Source organism: Balaenoptera acutorostrata, chromosome 6 (assembly GCF_949987535.1).
Source record: "Balaenoptera acutorostrata chromosome 6, mBalAcu1.1, whole genome shotgun sequence".
Classification (NCBI taxonomy): Eukaryota; Metazoa; Chordata; class Mammalia; order Artiodactyla; family Balaenopteridae; genus Balaenoptera; species Balaenoptera acutorostrata.
In genome coordinates, this window is record NC_080069.1 from 90,199,794 (window position 1) to 90,221,482 (window position 21,689).

At 42.1% G+C, this 21,689-nt stretch overlaps 2 protein-coding genes across 3 annotated transcripts; one reads left to right on the forward strand and one right to left on the reverse strand.

The window, feature by feature from the left end:
• The first annotated feature begins 1,320 nt into the window (after nucleotides 1-1,320).
• On the forward strand, nucleotides 1,321-14,908 carry TRMT10B (tRNA methyltransferase 10B). Its single transcript, XM_007197027.2, has 9 exons — nucleotides 1,321-1,377; nucleotides 4,647-4,849; nucleotides 5,306-5,414; nucleotides 6,040-6,164; nucleotides 8,160-8,312; nucleotides 9,475-9,553; nucleotides 10,202-10,269; nucleotides 13,732-13,855; nucleotides 14,452-14,908. Exons 2-9 carry the CDS (start codon nucleotides 4,664-4,666, stop codon nucleotides 14,556-14,558), a joined length of 951 nt encoding a protein of 316 aa, XP_007197089.1. The 5' UTR covers nucleotides 1,321-1,377; nucleotides 4,647-4,663; the 3' UTR covers nucleotides 14,559-14,908.
• Nucleotides 14,909-16,574: 1,666 nt separating this feature from the next.
• On the reverse strand, nucleotides 16,575-21,318 carry EXOSC3 (exosome component 3). Of its 2 annotated transcripts, XM_007197025.3 has the most exons (4): nucleotides 20,961-21,317; nucleotides 20,062-20,211; nucleotides 18,016-18,167; nucleotides 16,575-16,931 (listed from the first exon to the last, which is right to left on the reverse strand). In XM_007197025.3, the coding sequence occupies exons 1-4, from the start codon at nucleotides 21,282-21,284 to the stop codon at nucleotides 16,730-16,732; spliced, it is 828 nt and encodes a 275-aa protein (XP_007197087.2). In that variant the 5' UTR covers nucleotides 21,285-21,317; the 3' UTR covers nucleotides 16,575-16,729. The 2 variants fall into 2 exon arrangements, with proteins under 2 accessions (XP_007197087.2, XP_007197088.2); XM_007197026.3 differs by lacking the exon at nucleotides 20,062-20,211 and having other exon boundaries at nucleotides 20,961-21,318.
• Nucleotides 21,319-21,689: the final 371 nt, after the last annotated feature.

Sequence of the window (21,689 nt, forward strand, 5' to 3'; positions counted from 1 at the left end):
TTTGTTGTGTTTAAAGCATTTCAAGAAGACAGGTGCGACTGGAACACAGCAAGCTGGAGGAAGGGTGATAGATGAGGTCGGAGGGTCAGCCAGGAACCAGGCCATGCAAGGCCTTGGGGAGGTTAGATTTTACATCCAATTACAATGGGAAACCACTGAGGGGTTTGGAGTAAGGGAGACACATAATCATTCGGTAAATGGATGGAGGCCAGAGGGGGCTGGGCAGTGATACCAGCTAGGTGGCCTTTTCTGTGGGGAAAAGCCCCACTTTTGAACGAGCTTCATGAGCTCATTGAAAAGTGAAGAGACACCAGAGCAATGGCAGGGAGGGAGGAAAGGTATTCGGTACAGCTGAGTGCAAGGTGCAGGGACTGGCAGGTGTGGTGAGAGCAACTGAAGACCATCTGAGCCACTTTGCAGGTCCTGCTGAGTGGAAAGCCAAGGCCAGCTTCTGAGCAGAGAAGACAGCTGGGTTTCCGAAAAAGCCCTTTGAGGAAGAAAGCATGTTTAGTTTTAGTATTATACAAGTTGCTCCAGTAGCAGATTATAAAGGATGGGTTAAAGCATGGACTGGGGACGGGGTGGGAGGTGCTGGAGAAGCTGTGGAAAGAAAAGTCCTGAGGGGAAACCATGAGGCCAAGGACGGATCCAACAAGGCTGTGGTTTCTTGGGCAGGAGGTATTTCAAGCTCATTCATGGTAGGGTCTCTCGAAAGCGTGAGACCCCTAGGACTGCAGGAATAAAGGGAAGAGTGGTTGATAGCTTTTATCAGGCCAAGGCTTGGACAAGTCGCTTCAGGTCTCTGAGACACAAGTTTCCCCGTGGATTTGTGAGGCGAGAAAGAGGAGGGAGAGTGGCCAGAGGCTAGACTCATTCGTGATCTGCCCAAGCCGGGATATCTGTTATGATCCTGGATGGCCAGCTAGTGGTGAGGGGAACTATGTCAGCTCGTGGGCTCTTCTGGTTGTGGGGAAGCCCAGGGAGACCAGGGGAAGGCAAGGCCCCCAGGTTGCGAGATGAGGGGTGGTTCGAGTCTGGTTTCAGCCCACCTTCGCCGTGTCCAGCCCTTGACAGCCATCAAAGCGCCTGGTCACCTGCAGCAGCCCTGTGCGGTCGGCGAGCGGCTGGGATTGTATGCCCAGCTAACATGCGAGGAAACGGAGGCTCAGCGAGGCGCGGCAAGCTTCTGACGGGACGCAGCTCCTTAGTACCACCGTGGGCACGGCAGCCGAAGCCCAAGTCTTCGCGGAACACACAGCCGCTAGGCTGAAAACGACAACTCCCAGAATGCTACTCGGAGAGGGGCAGGAACCGGAAGTGAAGTCGGAGGCGGGGTTTGGTAGGTTCCTCTGCTGCTGCGTGAGGTGACGGGTTCAGGTATGCCGGGGCCTCGTTGCCGGCAGGGGTGGGGGCTGGGGGTCCGGCCTGGGAGTGCCGCCTCGTTCGCGGGCGGGCCAGACGCCTGGGGAGCAGGCGCCCGCCCAGCAGTCGTGTGGTCTCATGTACCCCACTTTCTTGGCGCTATTCCTTCCTGCTTCCCGTCGTACTCTCAGCTTATGGACCAGACTGGGCCTGCACGCGGGGTGCACTCGAGATTGGGGTCAGGGTGTTCTAGTGCTGAAGGTGACAGAGGAGTGGAGCCGGTTTTGGTGGCTAAAACTTAGAATGAGGAGATGAGAGAAGCCTCCATCACTTAGCGCCCAGGGATATGCTCATCAGGTGGGACTTGGGTTAGAAAAAAGTTCTGAGGCCTCTGTCAACGCAGAGGTGGTGGAGTGGAGGATTTATTAATTCAGCAAGTCTTTATTGAGCGTCTGTTATGTACGAAGCTCGTTGCCAGGCACTGAGGATGTAGTGAACAAAGCAAACAGAACACTTGCTTACATTATAGGAAGGGGAAAGTTCAGACAAAAAAAAATAAGAAGTGTGCCATGTTGGATAATGAAATTCTGAATGAAGTGAGGAAGGTAGTCATATAATTATCTAGGGGAAGAGGATTGAGGTAGAAAGACCAGCAAGTGCAAAGGCCCTAAGGTGGGAATATCCTTGGTATGTTTAAGGAACAGCAACAGCAGGTAGACCAGATATTGCAGAGAACAATGGATGATCATTAATGATCAATATAGGCCACTGTAAGTGTCCAGACAAATAATCAGTCAGCAATCTATAATAGGAATAAAAAAGAGTTTTATTCTGGCCACATTGAGGACTATAGCATGGGAGACACAGATTCAAGAAGCACTTGAATTGTGTTCCTTCAGGCTACAAAGCAGGGCAAGCTTATAAAGGCAAAAACTGCAAGGTTACAGTTAGTTAAATGAGTTATTTATCAAGAATTGTAATTGGAGCTGGCAAGAAGTAAGGGTGCTTATTAAGTAAGGGTTGGTTGGGGTCTGAAATGGTTGCATAGTTACAAGGGGAGACCTTGAGACCGTAATATTGCAGCTGGCCGGTGTTGTTCTGAGTATGACTGATGGTGTCCTTGGGTGTGGTACAGTTCAGAGAAAATTCAAGTTCTCAGTGATGCAGACGTGCCTGAGACCAGATCTTCAATGGCCACCCAACCCCATTTTTGTATTCCTGAACTATTACTCCATTTTAATTTCAATGTCATCAACTTGAACAGGTATCTCACAGAGATATATTATGAATTACCAATAAGTTGCATGAAAAAAAAGCTCAATATCATTAATAATCAAACAAATGCAAATTAAAACACAGTGAGGTTCCACTACACAAAAATGGTTAAAATTAAGAATCCTGACAACAGCAAATGTTGGGGATGATGCAGACCATCTGGAACTCTCACAGACTGCTGACAGCATGTGAAATGTTAAATCACTCTGGGAAACTGATGGCAGTTTCTTACGAGTTAAATAGCACCCATCCTATGACCCAGCACTTCTGTTAGTACTTAGCCAACAGATATGAAAACATATGTCCACAAAAACGCTTGTATGAGAATTTCTTGGCCGCTTTATTCGTAAAAGCCACAAACTGGAAAAATCTCAAATGTCTATCAACAGGAGAATAAACAAATTGTGGTATATTCATGTGTGGAATACTGCTCAGCAATAAAAAGGAACAAACTACTGATACATGAAGCAATATATATGAATCTCAAAAACAAGTTGTGGGGCAAAATGTCAAGTTCAAAAGAGTACACACTGTTTGAGTCCATTTAAATAACATTTTATAAGGCACAGCTAATCTATGGTTATAGAAAAAAGAGCAATGATTGCGTTTGGAAAGCAGTGAGAATGGGATGGAGATTGACTTGGAAAGTGCAGAAGGAAGGGAACTTTCTGGAGTGATGGAAATGTTCTATATCTTGATGGGGTGTGGTAATACAGGCCCTATGCACTTGTCAAAAACTCATTGAGCTGGTATATTCCCATCCCTCACTTCCCACACCTTCAAACCTCCCCCCACCATCCCTCCCGACACACAAACTTGTTGAGCTACACCCTTTAAAATCTTGGCATTTTATTGTGTATAAATTATACCTCAAAAGAATTTAAAGGTCAAGGTAACTAAGAGAAGAGCTAAAAATAAAAGGGGCTAATTAAAGTGATTTGAATTTTAGTGTTTCATAGGGAAAGTTGATGAATCAAGAAGTAAGGATGAAAAAAAGAAGTAATGATGTAAGCATATGATTTCAGGTTAAGGAGTAAATTACCAGAAGAACTAAAAGCACCTGGTTAACAAGCGTTGCCCCCTAGAGGTGGAAGGGGTCAGAGAATTGATCATTACTTTTCTTACAACTAGGTCTTTTTACCATGTGCATGGATCATATTACATAGATTTACTTTTTCAAAGATACACTTTTCCTAATATGTAGGTAGCACACTAGGCTCAGAGGAGCAGCTGTGAGCAATGGTTATACCATTCTTTGTCTGTGACACTTAGCTGTAGACTAGAACACTTCTTAGTCATATCTTCCTCAAGGATTTTGAACACCACTTTGAAATTATTACATTAGTTAAGTGTGTTGTAACAATGGTTCTTCATATTTTTCTACCACGGCACTTCTGATGGATATTAGCCGTTTCCACTATGACTGTGGCTTTCTGCTGCAGTGATACTGAGTCGGGGGAGGGAATATGTGCAACCTAGAATTCTTGATTGGTTTTGGGCCACTCTTTACCATAATTTTTGGCTAGCTCTAAACCTCCCAGGATGTTTCTAGTACAGGACTTTACATAGAGTAGGTGCTCAGTAAATATTTGCTAAAGGAATAGTTTTGAAAATAAACAGAAACATAATGGGATAGGTGGATTTTGCCATCTCTGTCTTGCCCTCAACTCATACGTGCATTTCAAAGAATACAGTAAATGAACTCATTATCTGTGTCACTGCAGCAGTGAATAATCATTGATTTCTTGGGGTTGTCAGGAGTTGTGCTTGTCTTCTAAGAAGTGAATTTGGCTTCCTTACTCCTGAAAGGTTTCTGTGCTGACTTATTTCTCTAGAAGACACACATGCTTTTCTCAGTTCAGTTAATCTGTGTTAGTATTTTACACACTTCTCTACTCCTTAAGTAACGCAGTAACCCTGTTTGTCATTTGGATATAGGGAAATACCTCTGCAAGTTCAATAATGTAATGTCTCACATAATTGTACCTTTTCCTAATCTGGGTGAAAAGGACAGAGGACTAAGCACATGGACTGGAAGTTAGAAGGGAGCGCTCAGGAAACAGAGTCACACGTGCTGCAGGAGCAAGAAGTCACCCTAGAGGACACAGGTGAAGATGGCATCTCTGAAAGCTTCCAGCTTCTACAGATTGACGTGGAATGTGAGCATCGAGAAGAGATGACCCTGCCTACAAGCAATGCAGTGTGGCGCTCGGTGAGTGGAGTGGATTGTTTATGGTCACGGGCTTTGAGACGACGGAATGTCCCAGAGACCCCTGTTCTAAGGATAGATATTGGTAAAAAAAAGACTGAGAATGAGTTAGGTGTATTCCCAGGGATGAGTTTCCTGGTTTAAGGTTTCAGTTCCATTTGAGTCATAGAAAAAGTAAGTAAAATTAAGAGGAATTTTTGTACACCTCAGAAGGGTCAGGAAATATCAACTCTGTCCCTAATAAATTTACTGTGACCTTGGGCATGTCACATCTCTTTTCTGGGGTTCTGCTTTCTCTAAACACAATCTAGTCCATTTTTGTTTTTAAGACTAATACCCTTTTTCTCTCCTAACTTTAATCTAAATTTAAAAAATAATTAAGTAACTATTTCTAATATTCATTTTCCTTTTTGGTGCTTATGAAGTTCTCAAACAATTTTGTTTTCTGGATAACATAAGAAAAATGTCCAAAGAAAACAGAGACACTGGGAAAAGATAGTTGCAGCAAAGAAGAGTAAAAGAAAACAAGAGAAAGAAAGAAGAAAAGCCAACCGTGTAGAAAATTCAGGTAACAATAAATCAGATTGCTGGTGTAATTATATTTATTTCTTAGCAAACCGGTATCTGCCTGTTCCTAGGAGAGTAGGGATAGTGTTTTTAAGTAAAACAAACATCTGGGAGATAGGACCTATTAGCCTATTTTGTTGGGAATCAAAGTATCAAAGAGAGCAACATTTGAGACTGCCTTTCAAATATAAGCTGTCTAGTGCATGTATGTGTTTATAAGCCCAGAAGTAGAAAGAATGATACCAACAACAGCCAATGTTTATTCAGTACTGTGTGCTAGGTTCAGTGCTAAGAATTTTACATGGATTACCATAAGGGTAAGTGCTTTTATTATCCTCATTTTCTAGGTGAAGGGATTGAGGATCAACAAAATTAAATAACATGCCCAAGATCATATAGGTAATAAATGAACAAACTGAACTCTTCTTAGATCCAGCAGTGTGCTCCAGAGCACTCATTTCACCATTCTGCTATACCTAAACTGCCTAATGAATGAATACCTTGCATGAGCTTCCAGTTTCTCTTCATATGCAAAAAGTACTCACCTGGCTGGGGAGATTTATTTCTTACTGAATAACATTTTTCAGTTTTTCCATGTTTATTCCTTTCTGATATTTCTACTCTAGGCATCTACCCCCAGCACAGCAAACGTTTTCTGAGATCCTTAACCAAGGAAAGACTTTTGGAAGCCAAACACTCAGGACCAAGACTCTGTATCGATTTGAGTATGACCCACCACATGTCTAAGAAGGTAAAACATCCACTGAACTCTGAATTCCTGCTCACATGAGGGAGGTCCAGGTGGGAACGGCTTTCACAAAGAACATGACCAGCTCCAGCTTCTGTGATTCTCTAGTAAACCAGCAAATGTGTTTAGTTTTCTACACATGGCTACTAAGTTCTGAGATGGCTGTTGTAAAGAATCAGGAAGAGAATAGACATATGGTTTAGTTTAAAATTTTTTCCTTTATCTTCTGTTTTGAGCCCCCTGCCTTTGCCTCTGTGCTTATGGTATCCCCAGTCTAGATGGAGCCTTTCAGGTTTAATTCTCCAGAGGTGAAATCTTTCGCCTTCTGCCAGGGAGAGGAATATTTGCCTGGTTGCATGTTGTGGGGAGATTACCTGGTGGGAGGTCTTTCTACAGTGTGTGTGTGTTTTTAAAAGCCGCCCATTTACCCTGTTGGTGAAGGAAGGATTTTTCACCCTATGATTCTGGGGATGGCTGAACACACAACACTCGACACTGGACAGATAAGATCGATAGCAGTTTATTGGTCACATATACTCAGCCCGAGGGGAGGATGACACTGGATATCATGCAGGGCCACATGGGATTGCACTAGGGAACAGAATGAACAACCAGGGGCCGTGGGGGGTAGGTTTTGTAGTATCAAGAAATTAGATTCCTACAGGAAGATGTGATTGGTTTGCTAGAATAATTCCATGGGCTGGCAGAGAATTGAAACCCACTACTCAGAGATAGCAGGAACCCTTTATCAAAGGAATCCCTTTGATTAAAAAATTTAAAAAATTGTTTAGCTAGTGAACCTTACCCATGGGAGCAGAATTGGGAGGGGAACTTGCAGTTAGGCCATTCAAGGCCTCTCATTTTCACCAGATATCAAAGCGGCACACAATATTGGGCCTTGATTTTAGGCCTTACACCACAAAAGAAATCTGTGTTTTCCAATGTCCCTGTTATACATGCTAGTGTTTGCATGTTTTTCAGAGAAATTAGGATCTGGGATTCTTCCATGGAACCTCTAATTATATCCCTCTGAAAAGGTCAACTAAGAATTTTCTAATGTTTATATTAATTGAGATATCAGATTAAATCAAATCCAAAGTTTTGGTTTTTTTCCTGCACTGAAGCAAATCAGGCCAGATTGTGAAATTACCTTTCTATACGGGTGATGTCTCTAAATCAGGATGGAAAGTTAAAACTTCCAAACCTATGACAGCTCCTGAAGTTAGGGAGAAGGTGCCAAGTTTAACTGATGGAGTATAAAAATGTCTGCACAGTAACCTAGTCTCTTTTTAATAAACTAACCATCACATGGTAAGATTTTTTTTTATATATAAATTTATTTATTTTATTTATTTATTTTTGGCTGCATTGGGTCTTTGTTGCTGGGCACGGGCTTTCTCTAGTTGCAGCGAGCGGGGGCTACTCTTCATTGCAGTGCGCGGCTTCTCATTGCAGTGGCTTCTCTTGTTGCAGAGCATGGGCTCTAGGCGTGGGATTCAGTAGTTGTGGCTCACAGGATCTAGAGTGCAGGCTCAGTAGTTGTGGCGCACGGGCTTAGTTGCTCCGCGGCATGTGGGATCTTCCCTGACCAGGGCTCGAACCCGTGTCCCCTGCATTGGCAGGCGGATTCGTAACCACTGTGCCACCGGGGAAGCCCACATGGTAAGATTTTAGGTAAAAGCTAAAAGAAAAATTTTATATATACATATATGTATATATTTATATATACGTATATATCAGCAGATCCAGAAGGAGAGAGAGAGGTCTTGGTTTTCTGGGCTAGTATCATTACCTTAACTTTCATCTATAAGGTGTGATACCATGGGATGTAACACACGTATATACATGCATGTACTCACTCCTGGAGTAAAAGGGCCATTGAATTCATGAGCTTTCCCAGAGTAATATTCAGTGAACTTACTGAGTAACCATTTGTTGATAATGAATTTAGAAAGAGTGGGCATGTTCCTACCATAAGTTGTCCTTACTTCTTCGAAGGAATTAAGTAGACTGGCTGGACAGATCCGAAGGTTGTATGGTTCAAATAAAAAAGCTGACAGGCCATTTTGGATCTGCCTCACTGGATTCACCACAGACAGTCCCCTGTATGAAGAGTGTTTGAGGATGAATGATGGATTTTCTAGTTATCTGGTAAGCCTCATTTTGCATATTATTTAAATTGTCATGTGAAAAGTAGGTTGGAGGGGGTAATAGTAAATTTTTTTTACTTTTTCACATTTCAATGTAAAAAAAATATGTTTATGTGTATATGTTATATGTTTTCACTATTACAATCTTTAAAAATTTAGAACCTCTCATCAGTTCTTATGTTTTAAAATTTTCATCCTTCCACTGCATTGGCAAACTAATATTACCAGTATCTAGGGCTGTATTTTGTATCCAGTGTATTGTATGCTAGACTATGTACCAGGAATGTTTTAGGGACATGCCATGATTCCTTTCTTGTTCTTAGTAGTGCAGAATTAGGGAACATGAATTTTGGGGGAAAGAGAGAGAATCCCTATGGAAGTAATATGGATTTAAGATGGGTTTTAGGGAGTACTAAGTTACTTTCAATACTTTCCCTAGGATCTCTTAAATGTAGTGATTGATATACAGGCAAGAATCCAGATCAGTGCCTAAGAAGTGCCACTAAAAGTGCCCTTGTGTGTTTGCATTATGTAGCTGAGACTGGGTAGTGTGGCCTCTTCCAGGGAGGTCCTCAGAGGCACCGAGTGTGAAAAGCGCCCTGTGTGGTGCTGCACAGTTAGTCATGGTTGCTGTTACCTTAACGATCCCTTCTGTAACACAGCCATTCCCAGCTTTACTTTTCTGTATGTGTTTTATGATTCCTGTATGTGAGCCAAACAGATCCACCCTAAGAGCCGCGCAGTTCAGTCCCCTTGCTTTCCTGTCTTCATGCTTTTCTTAGGTGATTCCGTCCACTTTGAATACTTCTTCCTTTTGTATGTGTGTCAATCTCACCTCTTCAGAAACCCAGTTCCAGCATTCCCTTTGCTAGAACATTGTCCCTGGTGTTGTCATTCCCTCTCTGTAGTCCTGGGGCATGCTCCCTGTATGTCTCTTAGGGCCTCATACCACTTTCTGTCTCATTTTGTAGGGTCGAATGTCTGTACCTTTCTACTTCCGCTACCCAGCTGAGCACTTTCTGAGAACAGGTTGTCAGACATGTATCCTCTTGATGTACCTGGAGCCATGCCTGATAGAAACTACACGCCCTGTAACTAGTTGCTGCAGCGTGGGCTATGTCTTAACCTAGTTCACACTACATTGGATTGTTTACATTTTTCAGCTAGACATAACAGAAGAAGACTGCTTTAGTTTATTTCCTCTGGAAACCCTTGTGTACCTGACTCCTGACTCAGAACATGGTATGTACTTTACTGCATGCATTCATGTAGCACATTGCATCCAGCCCTTTATTTCATTATTCCCGGGGTCAGAGTTTGTTAAAGCCACCCAAGGTGTATCCAAGAAAAAAAGGAATGGACGTTAATTGCACACCTCTTATGGACAGAGACCTCACTGAATGCTTCATATTTGTCCTGCCATGTGCACACAGCTGCACAGATTTAGGGTCTCCTTCCTCAGCTGGAGCTTGTGAGTTACCTGGTAATCCTCGTGAGTTTTCCTTGTCACCTCCTCACATCGACCCTTCTCAGATTGATGTTAGATAAATATTTTTTTTCCCAGAAAATCATCTATTTTGCATAATTTTCAATTTTATTGTATTAAGTTGATCTCAGTATTCTCTTCAATTTTACCTTCCTTTGACATTTTGCCTCCTTTCTGAATCCTAATGGTGTTGAGTCTGCATATCTTATTAGATATGTCTAATTAATTGACATTTAATTGATCTTTTCAGGGAATTAGCAAATCTAATTAGCAAATCTACTATCTTTTTGTTTTCTATTTCATTAAATTTCTACTTTTATCATTAATAATTCTTTCCTTTTACAGTCTTTGGATTTAGAAATTATAAAACAGACTGACCTCAGTGGCCTTCATTTTTTCATTAGCTCTTGAAGATGTTGATTTAAACAAAGTTTACATCCTTGGTGGACTTGTGGATGAAAGCATTCAGAAGGTAAGTGTACATTTTAGGCCTGACAACTGCATTTTGAAAAGTGGCGCTTTCTTTTAGAGAAAGAAATCCTTGCCCTGTCGTAATCTTAGGCCAAAAGGCCTAAAAGCTCAGAAGCAATAGGAAGTAGGAGCCTATTCTGCCTAGGTTGGCCCTCCTACTTGCCAACTTCTCTCTCTTCTCATCAGCAATGTCAGCAACACTGACCTGACAGAATCCAGTCAGGGACTGGAATGGGAAGTATTTGGTAATTACATAAATAACCATTATTGAATTCCTTTCTTCTCTCCTCTCTTCGGTTCTGCAAGGATGACTCTGATCTTGAACAAGGAAGCTTTGACTCAGCATTCTTACCAGCTGTTTGTTCTTTGTGAAAGAGCAGTTTGTTCCTTCTTAGGCCATATTCCCTGTTGACAGAAGTCTTATCCCATAACCTCTACCTTAGTAGGACCGTCCAGATTTCTTTTGTTGAATTGGAATTTTATTGGAATAATTGGAGTTTTGAAATATGTTTCTCTTATACAAATATTTGTTGAGATAATTTTTTAATAGTAGCATATTGCATAGTTAATAAATAATGATATAATGGTTAAAATGTATAAAAAGAAGCACAGTGAAAAGTAAGTCTACCTCTCATCCTTGTCACCCAGTATCCGCTGCATGAGGCAACCATGGTTTTCTTGTGTATCCCTCTTGATATAGTCTGTGATCACACAAGTATGTGTTTATGGGTATATTTTATATATATACTTTTTAATATATGTGAGTGTATTTTTTCATGTATATATGAGATACATACACATATTTGACACAGATGATACTTAACTGAATTGCATTTATTCTAAAAAAGTCAGAGTTCCATGACTCCATAGTGATAATCTAAAAAATGGGCAGGAGGTGGGGGGAGGAGAGAGCTCTAAAGAATGCCAGCTAATAAATGAGAAATGCATAATAGAATTGAGAAATCATCATTTTGTCACTCTCAGAGTAATCATTGATTCAGGGAATTGACTGAACGAAAGGTTGTGAGGGAACTGACTATTCCAAGTGGTCTCAAAGTACCAGCCCACAAAAGTGTACCATTACAATAAAGTGATCTGGAGGTCACCATCTTAACAAATGATCAAACTTAGAATCACCAGTAGTGACATGTGCCTCCTGATGTGATGGAATCTCACCTGTGAAGTATTCTTATTAGAAAATGTTTAAACTGAATTTAATCATAAACAGATCCAGGACGTGCGACATTCTACAAGACACGTGGACCAGACTTTCAAAAAAGTCAATGTAGTGAAAACTGAAATAGTCATGGGGGCTATTTAAGGTTAAAAGAGATTAAAGAGACATAACAACCAAATACAGTCTTCCACAGCAGAGTGACATCCCCTCTTTTGAAGCAGACAATTCTAGAGGGCCAGTGAGCAGTGTATGATCTATAGATGTGCAAATTTAACACACTGTCCTCTTTTTATTTTCCACCAACATTTAAACTGAAAAATAACTGGCACAAAGATTTGTTTAGTTGTTACTTAAGAGTTTGGCTTCTTCACAGAAATATGCTAAGAACAAGATTTCTTCAAGGGGAGTCATTTTATCTTTAAATGTTCAGAGAACAGAAACTAGACTGTAAACTCCTTCAGGGCAGCATCCAAGTTTCCTACTAACTTTGAATTCTGTACTTCAGTTCAAAGTGATTATAAAGGAATAGACTTAAAACATAATCATAGCTCATATATGCAAAGGACTGTTATCCTTCAAAGAAGTCCTTTGAGTAGCTGTACCTTTATCCCATCTGAATTGCATCACTTAAAACATTTTTGGACGTTCTCTTTTGGAATTGTGTTTCATGTGAATCTGAGAGGCAGGTAGTCCAGTGTCAGAACAAAGAAGGTGCTAGGCCTGCTTCACACTGTTCCAATTGGTTAGACCATTCTCACGGTGGCCAGTCAATATGGGACAGTAAATGAAAAGACATTGACAAGCTAGAACAAGTTCAGAAGGGGTTGACCTGAATAATGAAGGGACTCAAAACTAAATCATAGTCAAGGAAAAGTCAACAGAACTGAGGCTGTCAGTCTGGAGACAAGAGGATTCATAGGGCATGATCCCTGCCTTCAGGTATCTGAATGGCTGTCTTGTGGAAGGGCCATTTTACTTGCCTGGTGTGACCCTGGGGGAACAGAGCTAGGACAGATGACTGGAAGTCTCAGGGAAAATAGAAAATTTGCCTCAATATCAAGAAGATTTCCTATTAACTGCTACTATCAAAATTGAAATGGGTTACCCTAGGATGCACGAACTCCCTGTCACAAGGGTTGTCCATTTAAAGCCAGAGGCCATCTGGGAGAAAGTTCATAGAGGATAGACAAACATTGGGTGGGTGGTTGGAGTGGAATAGTTAACTACCAAGGTCCCTTCCAAACCTAAGTATGCTAATTTTCTCAGTAATCTAAACCTTTAATCCTGAAATTACAAATAGGTAGAGGACCTTCCCAGAGCTTCTTACAAGGTAGTGAGTATAATTTAAACTTCAGTCCATGACTCAGGGACATCTTTAAAGGGACATTAGTTACTGTACTCTGACGCTAAATGGCCTCAGATTGTTGGATTTTTTGAGTTCTGCCTTCTTTTTGTAGTTTTCAGAGCCTTTCCTTTTCATTGGGCTATATGCTCTCATACCTTAATGCTGTCTTGTTGCTGGTGGTATACCTGACTCGAATCCTGTCTCCCTTATTTCTGATCTGCTGCTACCAATTGGCTATGACTGAAAACTCCAGATGTCCAGAATTGGGTCTTACTGAGTTAGGGCTAGGAGTGTTCTCCTCTCATTGATTAGACGGCTTGGATTTTTGGATGCAGATTGTGGCTGCAGATGTGCCTCTTTTTACTTATTTCCTTCTTGGTTGTAAGTAGCAGTGAGTGGAAGCCAGCAGATAAATGAATCCCAAATAAGTGAGGTGTTGCTGCACAAGCCATTTTTCCTTATCTACAGTTTCTTCCATTCTACCATAGGCTACTTAATTTTAATACACTTATCATTTAATTATGATTACAGATGGAAATTGGGGTGGTGGTACATGAGGATTCTTACAGTTTGCTCTGCATATTACAATGAGACTATCCTTGTGTGTTATTATTTATTTATTTATTTATTTATTTATTTATTTTTGGCTGTGTTGGGTCTTCGTTTCTGTGCGTGGGTAGTTGCAGCAAGCGGGGACCACTCTTCATCGCGGTGCGCGGGCCTCTCACTATCGCGGCCTCTCCTGTTGGGGAGCACAGGCTCCAGACGCGCAGGCTCAGTAGTTGTGGCTCACGGGCCTAGTTGCTCCACGGTGTGTGGGATCTTCCCAGACCAGGGCTCGATCCCGTGTCCCCTGCATTGGCAGGCAGATTCTCAACCACTGCGCCACCAGGGAAGCCCCAATGTATTATTTTTATAAGAAAAATATTTGTGATTTACAGAAGGTGACATTTCAAAAGGCCCAAGAACACTCTGTCAAGACCGCTCGCTTACCAATCCAGGAATACATGGTCAGACGCCAGAATGGGAAAAACTATCATTCAGAGATACTGGCCATCAATCAAGGTACTGCTCACATGGCCCATGCTGAACGTGTATTAGTTCTGCTGCTGCTTCTTTGCATTGTGTTTCAGTATAAACGGCCCTTGAAGCAGTCTCCCCTGTGACTGATGTGCTTGGACTTTATTGTATGTACTTTGTGACATGTATTCTGGTCTCTCAGAAGCAGTTTTCATTTTCTTCCTGGTTCCCAACTATGTTAAAGATAGTTGAAATTGTTCCCTTGTCCTAGAATGCCATGCCTTCAATCTATCATTGAACAGTGAATTCCTATTTGTCCTTCAGGATTCAGTTCACAGGCATCTTGGCTGCTCCCCTCCACATCCCAGGCCATGTCAGGGCCTGTTTTGTTCCAACTGTACTGTGTTCCTCTCTGTTGCAGCATTGTCCATTCACAGGCCTGTATCTCTCAGTGTAGGCTGAGGTCCTTGTAGGTAAACAGGGCCTGTGTCTTTGCCTCTGTCTCCCCAGGATCTAGTACCATGTGTGGTAGAGTAAGTTTGTTGAATGAAATATTCCAGAACACTTTTTTCCTCATTAGTCATTTACTAGTTCTTTTTCTTCTGTGTGGTCACTATGTTTTCTGTTTACCTTTCTAACAGTGTTTGATATCCTGTCCACTTACTTTGAGACTCAAAACTGGCCTGAAGCATTGAAGAAAGGAGTTTCTTCCAGAAAAGGCTATACTCTTCAGAACTCAGTGGAATGATGGACAGCCTAAGATTGCAGCTGCAGGAGGCGAAGTTGCTGGAGTTGCCTTGACCAAAGAACAGATCAGAGGATGGTGGTGGTACTCATTTGCCTTTACTTGACATCTTGGCTCTTCACTGGGATAGGAGTTACTAACAGGGACCATATTTTATGCTCTTTTGTATCTCCCATAGTGCCTGGCTCACAGGAAGTGCCCAGATATATGTTGACTAACTAAAAAGTTTACATAATAATGAATTAGCCCTAAAACTACATGGCTTTGGATGTGTTAATTCATCTTCTGTACATCTATTTGTGAAATACCTACTCTTTAGAGATAGCTTAAATAATCAAGTAAATATTACTCTATTGAGTCTAATTTTCACTACACGGGCATCATAAAGTTGTATGACTTTCTCCAGCCATCTCGATCATGCTGATTTTCCCCAACTCAAGTAATATGTTGTACATAGGCTTTGCAGGATCAGCCTTTCCTTACCTAGCCCTGCTTTAAGCCCCCCCATAGCACTTTTTTCCATCTATGGCTCCTACTCTGTCTCCCCTATTCTGAGTATGAGCGTGGAGGGCTTCTCTCTTCTGAACAAGTAGCCTCCTAACAATTTGTGGGAGTATCTTTGTATCCTTCTGAGCCTTGTACAAACTAGATTCTTCATATATACTTGTGATTAACAGGTCAAAATGAAAAGCAAAAACACAGTATTGATAAGTCTAACTTGAAAAGAGCCAGAAAATACATTGCATCTGACACAAGCATGTTAGGTAACCTAAATCTCAGTGATCTTTTCTCATGTCCTAGTCAGGTAGAGTTGCTTCAGTTACTCTGGCCAGTTTGGGTTAGTAAACTTGATAACTAAGCTGCTAGCAAATTCAGAAAATGTATTCTATATCTCAGAAGAGCCAAAAGGTTACTTCTCTGCTCTGTCCCCTCCCCTTCACAATTTATTCCCTCCAGAGCTATGATCACTTGTTAAATTATATCAGTTTACTACTTAAAATGGCCCAGTCTTCAGGAAACATCTTTAGGAATACATAATGCTGCTTGGTCTTTATCAACATATTGAATGAGTTCTATAATCTCTGTCATCCAATAGGGACCTCCTATAGATAGCCTTCAGGGTCTGTAACTCTTATCATATATATTCTCAGGGAGGTCTCTGACCCCAGAACCACTGACCTGGATCATCTGTCAGGCTTCATTTTCACCTTTAAAGGCTTTGCTTAAAATGCAAATTTCCTCTCCAACTCCATCACAAACCTCTACTATTTTTTCAAAACCCAGGCAGGTAGTCTTTTGTTTGGCTTCCTGGAAATGATCCTAACAAAGTTAAGATTTGGCTAGACTTGGAATCAGAGATCCTAATCATTGTATTATCTACAGAACAACAAAAAACTAGACATGTCCAAAATATCCTATAACATGAAAATGAAATATTATACTATTGAATTTTTAATAGCAATCGTGAAAGAAATATATTAAATGTTGTTTGAAGCAAAGTATGTAACAAAGTAGTATATAAAGTATAATCCTGTAATTCTAATTTGAAAAATATACATTCATAAATAGTAGTTGAGAATGTAGGCCAAGTTAAAGTCTGTGCCTCAGTTTCTTCAACTGGGAGGTTAAGTGTCTTTGCAGTTACTAAGAATAAATGAATTAATCCATGCAGAACACTTTTGGAACAATACTTGATACGTGGTAAGCACACGGTAATTGTTAGCTGTTACATACTCACCCATTAAACAACAGGATTATAGATGGTTTTTGTTTGCTTTATATTTTCTATGTAGTTTACATTTTCTTTGGTGAACATGTTTTACTATCATCAGAAAATAACTGTTATTTTAATGCTCACTTCCAGTTTATTATAGAAGCTGCACTCTAGCAAAACTAAGGGAGTGAACATCAAATAAACCATAATAGTAACTTTTTGTAAACTTTATTGTAAAAAACAAAAAACTACATCATTACTTTATAATGATTTGTCTCACCCACAAGAACATGAGTGGCAGCCAGTAACTTTTTAATAAAAATATTTTATTTAGGACTCTAATTAATAAGACATCTTGTCTTCTGAAGATTTAATGGGGAGAGGTTCACCTGAGAAACATTCCCCCCAGGAAAACCCAGAGTCTCTTGGCTCAACTGACCCATAAAAAAGCCCACATAGATCAACTTTCTGCCAATCTGGAGAAGATTTGTTTTCTTTGATCTGCTGTCATGTGTTCACAAGCTTCTAAAATGTTTGCCAAAATCAAAGTCTGCTGAATGGTTTTTGCCTTAACCCATATTCTTCCATTCATTCCAAATACTATCTCCAGTGGGTAGAGTTTTCCCACTTCTTGTAGGATTTCACAGTCTGGAGCTAGCAGCCTGGTGAGGAAGAAAAAGAAAATGAAACTTAATAAAGTGGCAGGGTGTGACCTGACTTTCCTTTAGAAGTCTCCTTTTCTGAGCAGTTCTCCACAGTTATTCACAGCTCCACCAACATCATCCCAAAAACAAGCCACATGACAACGTTTGCTGCCCTCTATCTTCCAAGAAGCTTACCACAGGTCACAACCGTGGACTATCCTCTACAAAGAAATCAAACTCCCTATGTCACCTTTACAAAAAATGTATCAAGTTCTTCTTCCACATTGTCAGAACACCTTAATTCTGGACTTTCAAACTGTAGCTTTTTTATTGTCTATGGTGCTAAGAGAACACTTTAACCTTATTTTCCTGACCATGTAAGTTATTCCTTGGTACTAAATTCAATACTTGGAGAGGAGTGTTGACTCTTTCAAAACACAAAGGTGCTGCTTGGTTAATAACATACTTCTTTAATGTCTTGAACTAATTCTGCAAATCTGCAGAATAAGTAGCAAAGCGATATGCAAGATAGCTCTGAACCTCAGTGGCTCTAGGAGTAAAGCCCTTTAATAGGGCATAGCTTTGGGTAGGTAAAGGTCTAAACTTAACAAAGAGAATCTGCTTCTGGGAACTATTAAATCTACCACGACAGAAAAGCAGGAGCTTTCTGTGAATGTCTGTATAAGCTTGAGGATCATGTCAGCCTAGCTTCATTTGGCTTCCATTGTAAGAGAAATTTGATGATTTTGTACAATAGTAAATTGCACCTGTATACAAGTGACTAAGAAGTGGGGGAAGGCCAGTTTTCACATTTGGTCTGAGTATATCAGCTATAAGGAACAACCAACCTTCCAGCAGAGAAATCCAGACTCCATATCAACACAGAAACTATAATGCCAAATACATCCAAATTTGATGTATTCACATTGAGAGGATGGGACTAAATGCATGAGTTTACTACTGTGCTAAAATGGATACTGGTTTTTAACTTTGAGGAGCTATAGCCATTGTTATGAAGAACCTAAATCCCACAGATAAGTCAGCTTTCTAAGAAGGTATAATACAAAAGACAACAGGCAAGCCAGAAGGCATCAGGACTTACCTTCTAATTAAGCCCAAAGTCACTTTAAAAAGCAGACCATCCTGTCCAATCACACCCATTCCACAGGCTCGTCCACAGCTGTCAATACAGACCATCTCTGGTTCCATATCTTTATTGGCAACCACAAACTGGCCATAGATGAGATCTCCAACCTACAATGATAATTAAAAAACAGTTCATTTCCTCTCAGCAAACCATGCTATAGGTGTTGCTGTTGGTTCTTTTCCATAGGCAGCAATGCCAGCCACCTGCAGTTCTGTGGCTAAATGACTGACTACGCTCCAGGATTCTCACAGTCACTCTGGAGTTGTGCCTTAAAAGAAGGCAAAATTAACGCATGTACCCCCACCCTTCCCCCACCAGAAAAATCCCCAGACTGGGAGCCATCTCAAAGCCAGAGAATAGGACTTACCTGGTGGCACAGTGGTTAAGAATCTTCCTGCCAATGCAGGGGACATGGGTTCGAGCCCTGGGCCAGGAAGATCCCACATGCCGCGGAGCAACTAAGCCCATGTGCTACAACTACTGAGCCTACGCTCTAGAGCCTACAAGCCACAACTACTGAGCCTGCGCTCTAGAGCCCCTGTGCCACAACTATTGAAGCCCACGTGCCTAGAGCCCGTGCTCCGCAACAAGAGAAGCCACCGCAATGAGAAGCCTGCAAAGCGCAATGAAGAGTAGCCCCCGCTCGCCGCAACTAGAGAAAGCCCGTGTGCAGCAACGAAGACCCAACATAGCCAAAAATAAATATAAATAAATAAATTTAAAAAAATTTTTACTTTAAAAACCTCAAAGAGTTGAACTTCAAAATGACAAAACTAAGGAAACGGGAGAGTAAACTTGTTCTGTTAAGTACCTAGTATTGTTAGTTCCTCAAGAAACTAGAGGAACAAAACATTCTCTGCCTTTAGAAGCATTTGGTTTCGGAGGGCAGTAGGGATGTACATATAAACAAACTTCATTCAACGCTGAATCTAGTAAATAAGAAAAGTGACTGAAAATTAGAGATGTTTTTATGGAGGTGGTGGTGCTCAGCCTGGGTCTTGAAAGACAAGCATGTATTCCACAGGCTAAGAAGGGGAAAGAGTAATCCAAGCAGAGGGAACAGCATGAGCAAAGGTACAAGGGCAGGAAATTATGAATTCAGTAGTGCTCTTAAATAGTTTGGTGTGGTTCAGGCAGTGCCACATGGAGGATATAATTATGGATGAGGGAAGACCTCTGGAGCATAATGCCAAGGAAACATGTAGACTCTGAAGAACTTTTTTTTTTTTTTTTTTTTTGAGAAAGGGGTGTGTGAGGCTGTCAGCTCTTAAAGGGAGGGGCAAAAGTGTACAGGCAGGCTTTACTAAGGAGGTCAGTGACTAAATCCAATCAAGGGATAGCTAAGGCCTGAACTTGCAAAGTGGAAATAAAGGGGTGGATGTGGAAGATCAGAGAGGCTCAAAAAAGGATCAGTAAGATAAAGCAACTAAAGACACAAGAGAGGTGAGGGAGAAAGGGCAAAGAAACCACCAAATTTCTGGCTTGCTTGGATGGACAGGAAGAGTGTGGCCATGCTACCTGAAAAGCCCAAACTGAAAACTTGAGGTAACAAGACTGCTCCTCTGTCAGCTGCAAAAAAGGATTGTTGGGAAACAGTGATGTGACTGAAGCTGTGAAATGCCAGTCCTGGGACCCACATCCAAGATAGATGGATGGCTGATATGGCAATTTCCACCACTCTTCTTCCTCTCTGAGCCTATGGCTTACTTCCTTGTCTGATGTATATGGACATAACAAAAAAAAGAGAGAACACATATAACCTTCCAACTCAGTAGAGATGAAAACATCCAACAACATAGCAAATGTAACGTAAGTATGTGGTTTCGGTCCCAGAGCTGGAGCATCTGAAGGAACTCTTGAAGCCTGGAGTGATTACACAGATCCTCCGAGATCATTCTATACAACTAGGGAAACAGGATCATTCCGGTAGCCTTCTGGATATTTGAGTGTTTAGGGGATGGATATTTCTCTTACTTTTGAAACCAAAGGTCCTGTCATTACCTGCACATTTGGTCTGTTTCTTTTAGTTGCACCTTCAAATGCCAAGTAAGACAAAGAAGCTGGCTCACTCCCTCCAACATCCACTTTGAATATATCTCCAGACTTAGCTGTCACTATGCCAATCACATGGTCTCCTTTCACTGGGACATACTACAAAAGGAAACAGAATGAGAGCACAACCACAAATGACAATCATTTTTAAAACATCTTCACCAAGTCCTTAGTGTTTACTTTATGTTTGTCATTGTAAATATTTAGAAAATACTTTGAAATCCATGTTTACAAATCAATAAAAATCTTACAACAAACTTGATTATGTCACTTTCAGTAAAAGGAAAACAATCACATGATAAACTCTCGGGTTTCCAGCTTCTAACACTCTGTTCATTTAAGTCACTATCCCTTACCTCTTCTGTATTCTTATCAGAAACTCCCTAGCTTCTGTTTGCATATGAGTCCAGTGACACAGGGGGTCCTTACGACCAAGGAAGGCCATTCCATTGTCAGACAATATTTTCCTATGTGAAAGTTCTTATTTATTCTAAGAGAAATTGAGCTCCCTGTGACATCTATTCATTAAGCCTGGCTCTTTGGGACCCCGAAAGACAAGTCTGCTGCTCCCTGGCCTATGGGGTTTTGAAGACAATAACCATGTCTCACAGCCCTTATCCCCTTACATGCCAAGATTCCCAGACTCCTTTCTCTCCTGGTCGCCCGTCTCGGGCCACGTTCCAGCTGTTCACGGTCCCTCTAAAGGAGATGCAGAGGTAAGCACAGGACTACGGTGGCTCTTGGCTAGCCTTTAACAGAGGAGGGCTCCAGGGCCCCTTCCGTGCTTCATCCGAAGAGTATTCCCAGCCCTCTTCCAGCCGTACAACCCCTCCGGAGTCCCAGCTCACCCGCTTCTGCTGCGAGTCCACCCAGTAAACGCCACCGCCGCTGCCACTGCCGGGCTCCTTGTGACGGAGGCGGCCGCACTTGGTGACCAGCAGCCGGTCGCCGCAGCGCCGCAAGCCCGGGCCGCACACCACGCGCCCCCGGGAGCGCGCCCCGGCGTTCAGGCGCAGCGGTCGCTCCCCTGCACCTCCTGGGCCTTCTCCGTCCTCCTGTTCAGGCAATAGCAGCTCCTCACCCGGGAGCACCACCTGCTCTAGCACCGCACGCGCCGCCCGAGCCCTGTAGCCCGCCAGGGATTCCGCAACGACAGCCGCCGCCTCAGCCATAGCGGGCGTCCCCACACAGTTTCCGGTTTCCGGCTCCGCGTCCAATCGCCAGCCCGCCCCAGGCTTTCCGTTTCCGGCAGCACAGGCCTGTGGGACTTGAACCTGTTTGTGAAGCCGGATAGTTCTGGGCCGGCGGGTTCCCTCAAGGTGGCCATGATTGTGTCTCTAGCCGGCCGCCTGTCTTGCAGTCTGTACGCAGGTCTGCAGGAGAAACGCGCAGCTTGAGTCAGTCGCGGAGCCCCCACTTCCGGTGTCTCGGATCGCACAGTGGGATACAAGACGCTGCCACTTTTCTTTCCGTGGGAACCTTGGGAAGGTAGCAGAGGGCCTTCAGTAGTTGGCTCTCTCTTCTGACTCCGGCCTCAGAAGGACTGCTGACCTTTTGCCAGGAAAAGTATTTTCTTT

What these genes read in the sequence shown, in the direction of transcription:
- EXOSC3 (XM_007197025.3), bottom strand. Translation starts at nt 21,284, where the DNA reads ATGGCTGAGGCGGCGGCTGTCGTTGCGGAATCCCTGGCGGGCTACAGG. An exon ending in TGGACTCGCAGCAGAAGCGG is followed by an intron (nt 20,212 to 20,960) that starts GTGAGCTGGGAC and finishes TTCCTTTTGTAG; the next exon opens with TATGTCCCAGTGAAAGGAGA. An exon ending in ACTTTGGGCTTAATTAGAAG is followed by an intron (nt 16,932 to 18,015) that starts GTAAGTCCTGAT and finishes CTTCCTCACCAG; the next exon opens with GCTGCTAGCTCCAGACTGTG.
- TRMT10B (XM_007197027.2), top strand. Translation starts at nt 4,664, where the DNA reads ATGGACTGGAAGTTAGAAGGGAGCGCTCAGGAAACAGAGTCACACGTG. An exon ending in GCAATGCAGTGTGGCGCTCG is followed by an intron (nt 4,850 to 5,305) that starts GTGAGTGGAGTG and finishes GGATAACATAAG; the next exon opens with AAAAATGTCCAAAGAAAACA. An exon ending in GACTCCTGACTCAGAACATG is followed by an intron (nt 9,554 to 10,201) that starts GTATGTACTTTA and finishes TTTTTTCATTAG; the next exon opens with CTCTTGAAGATGTTGATTTA.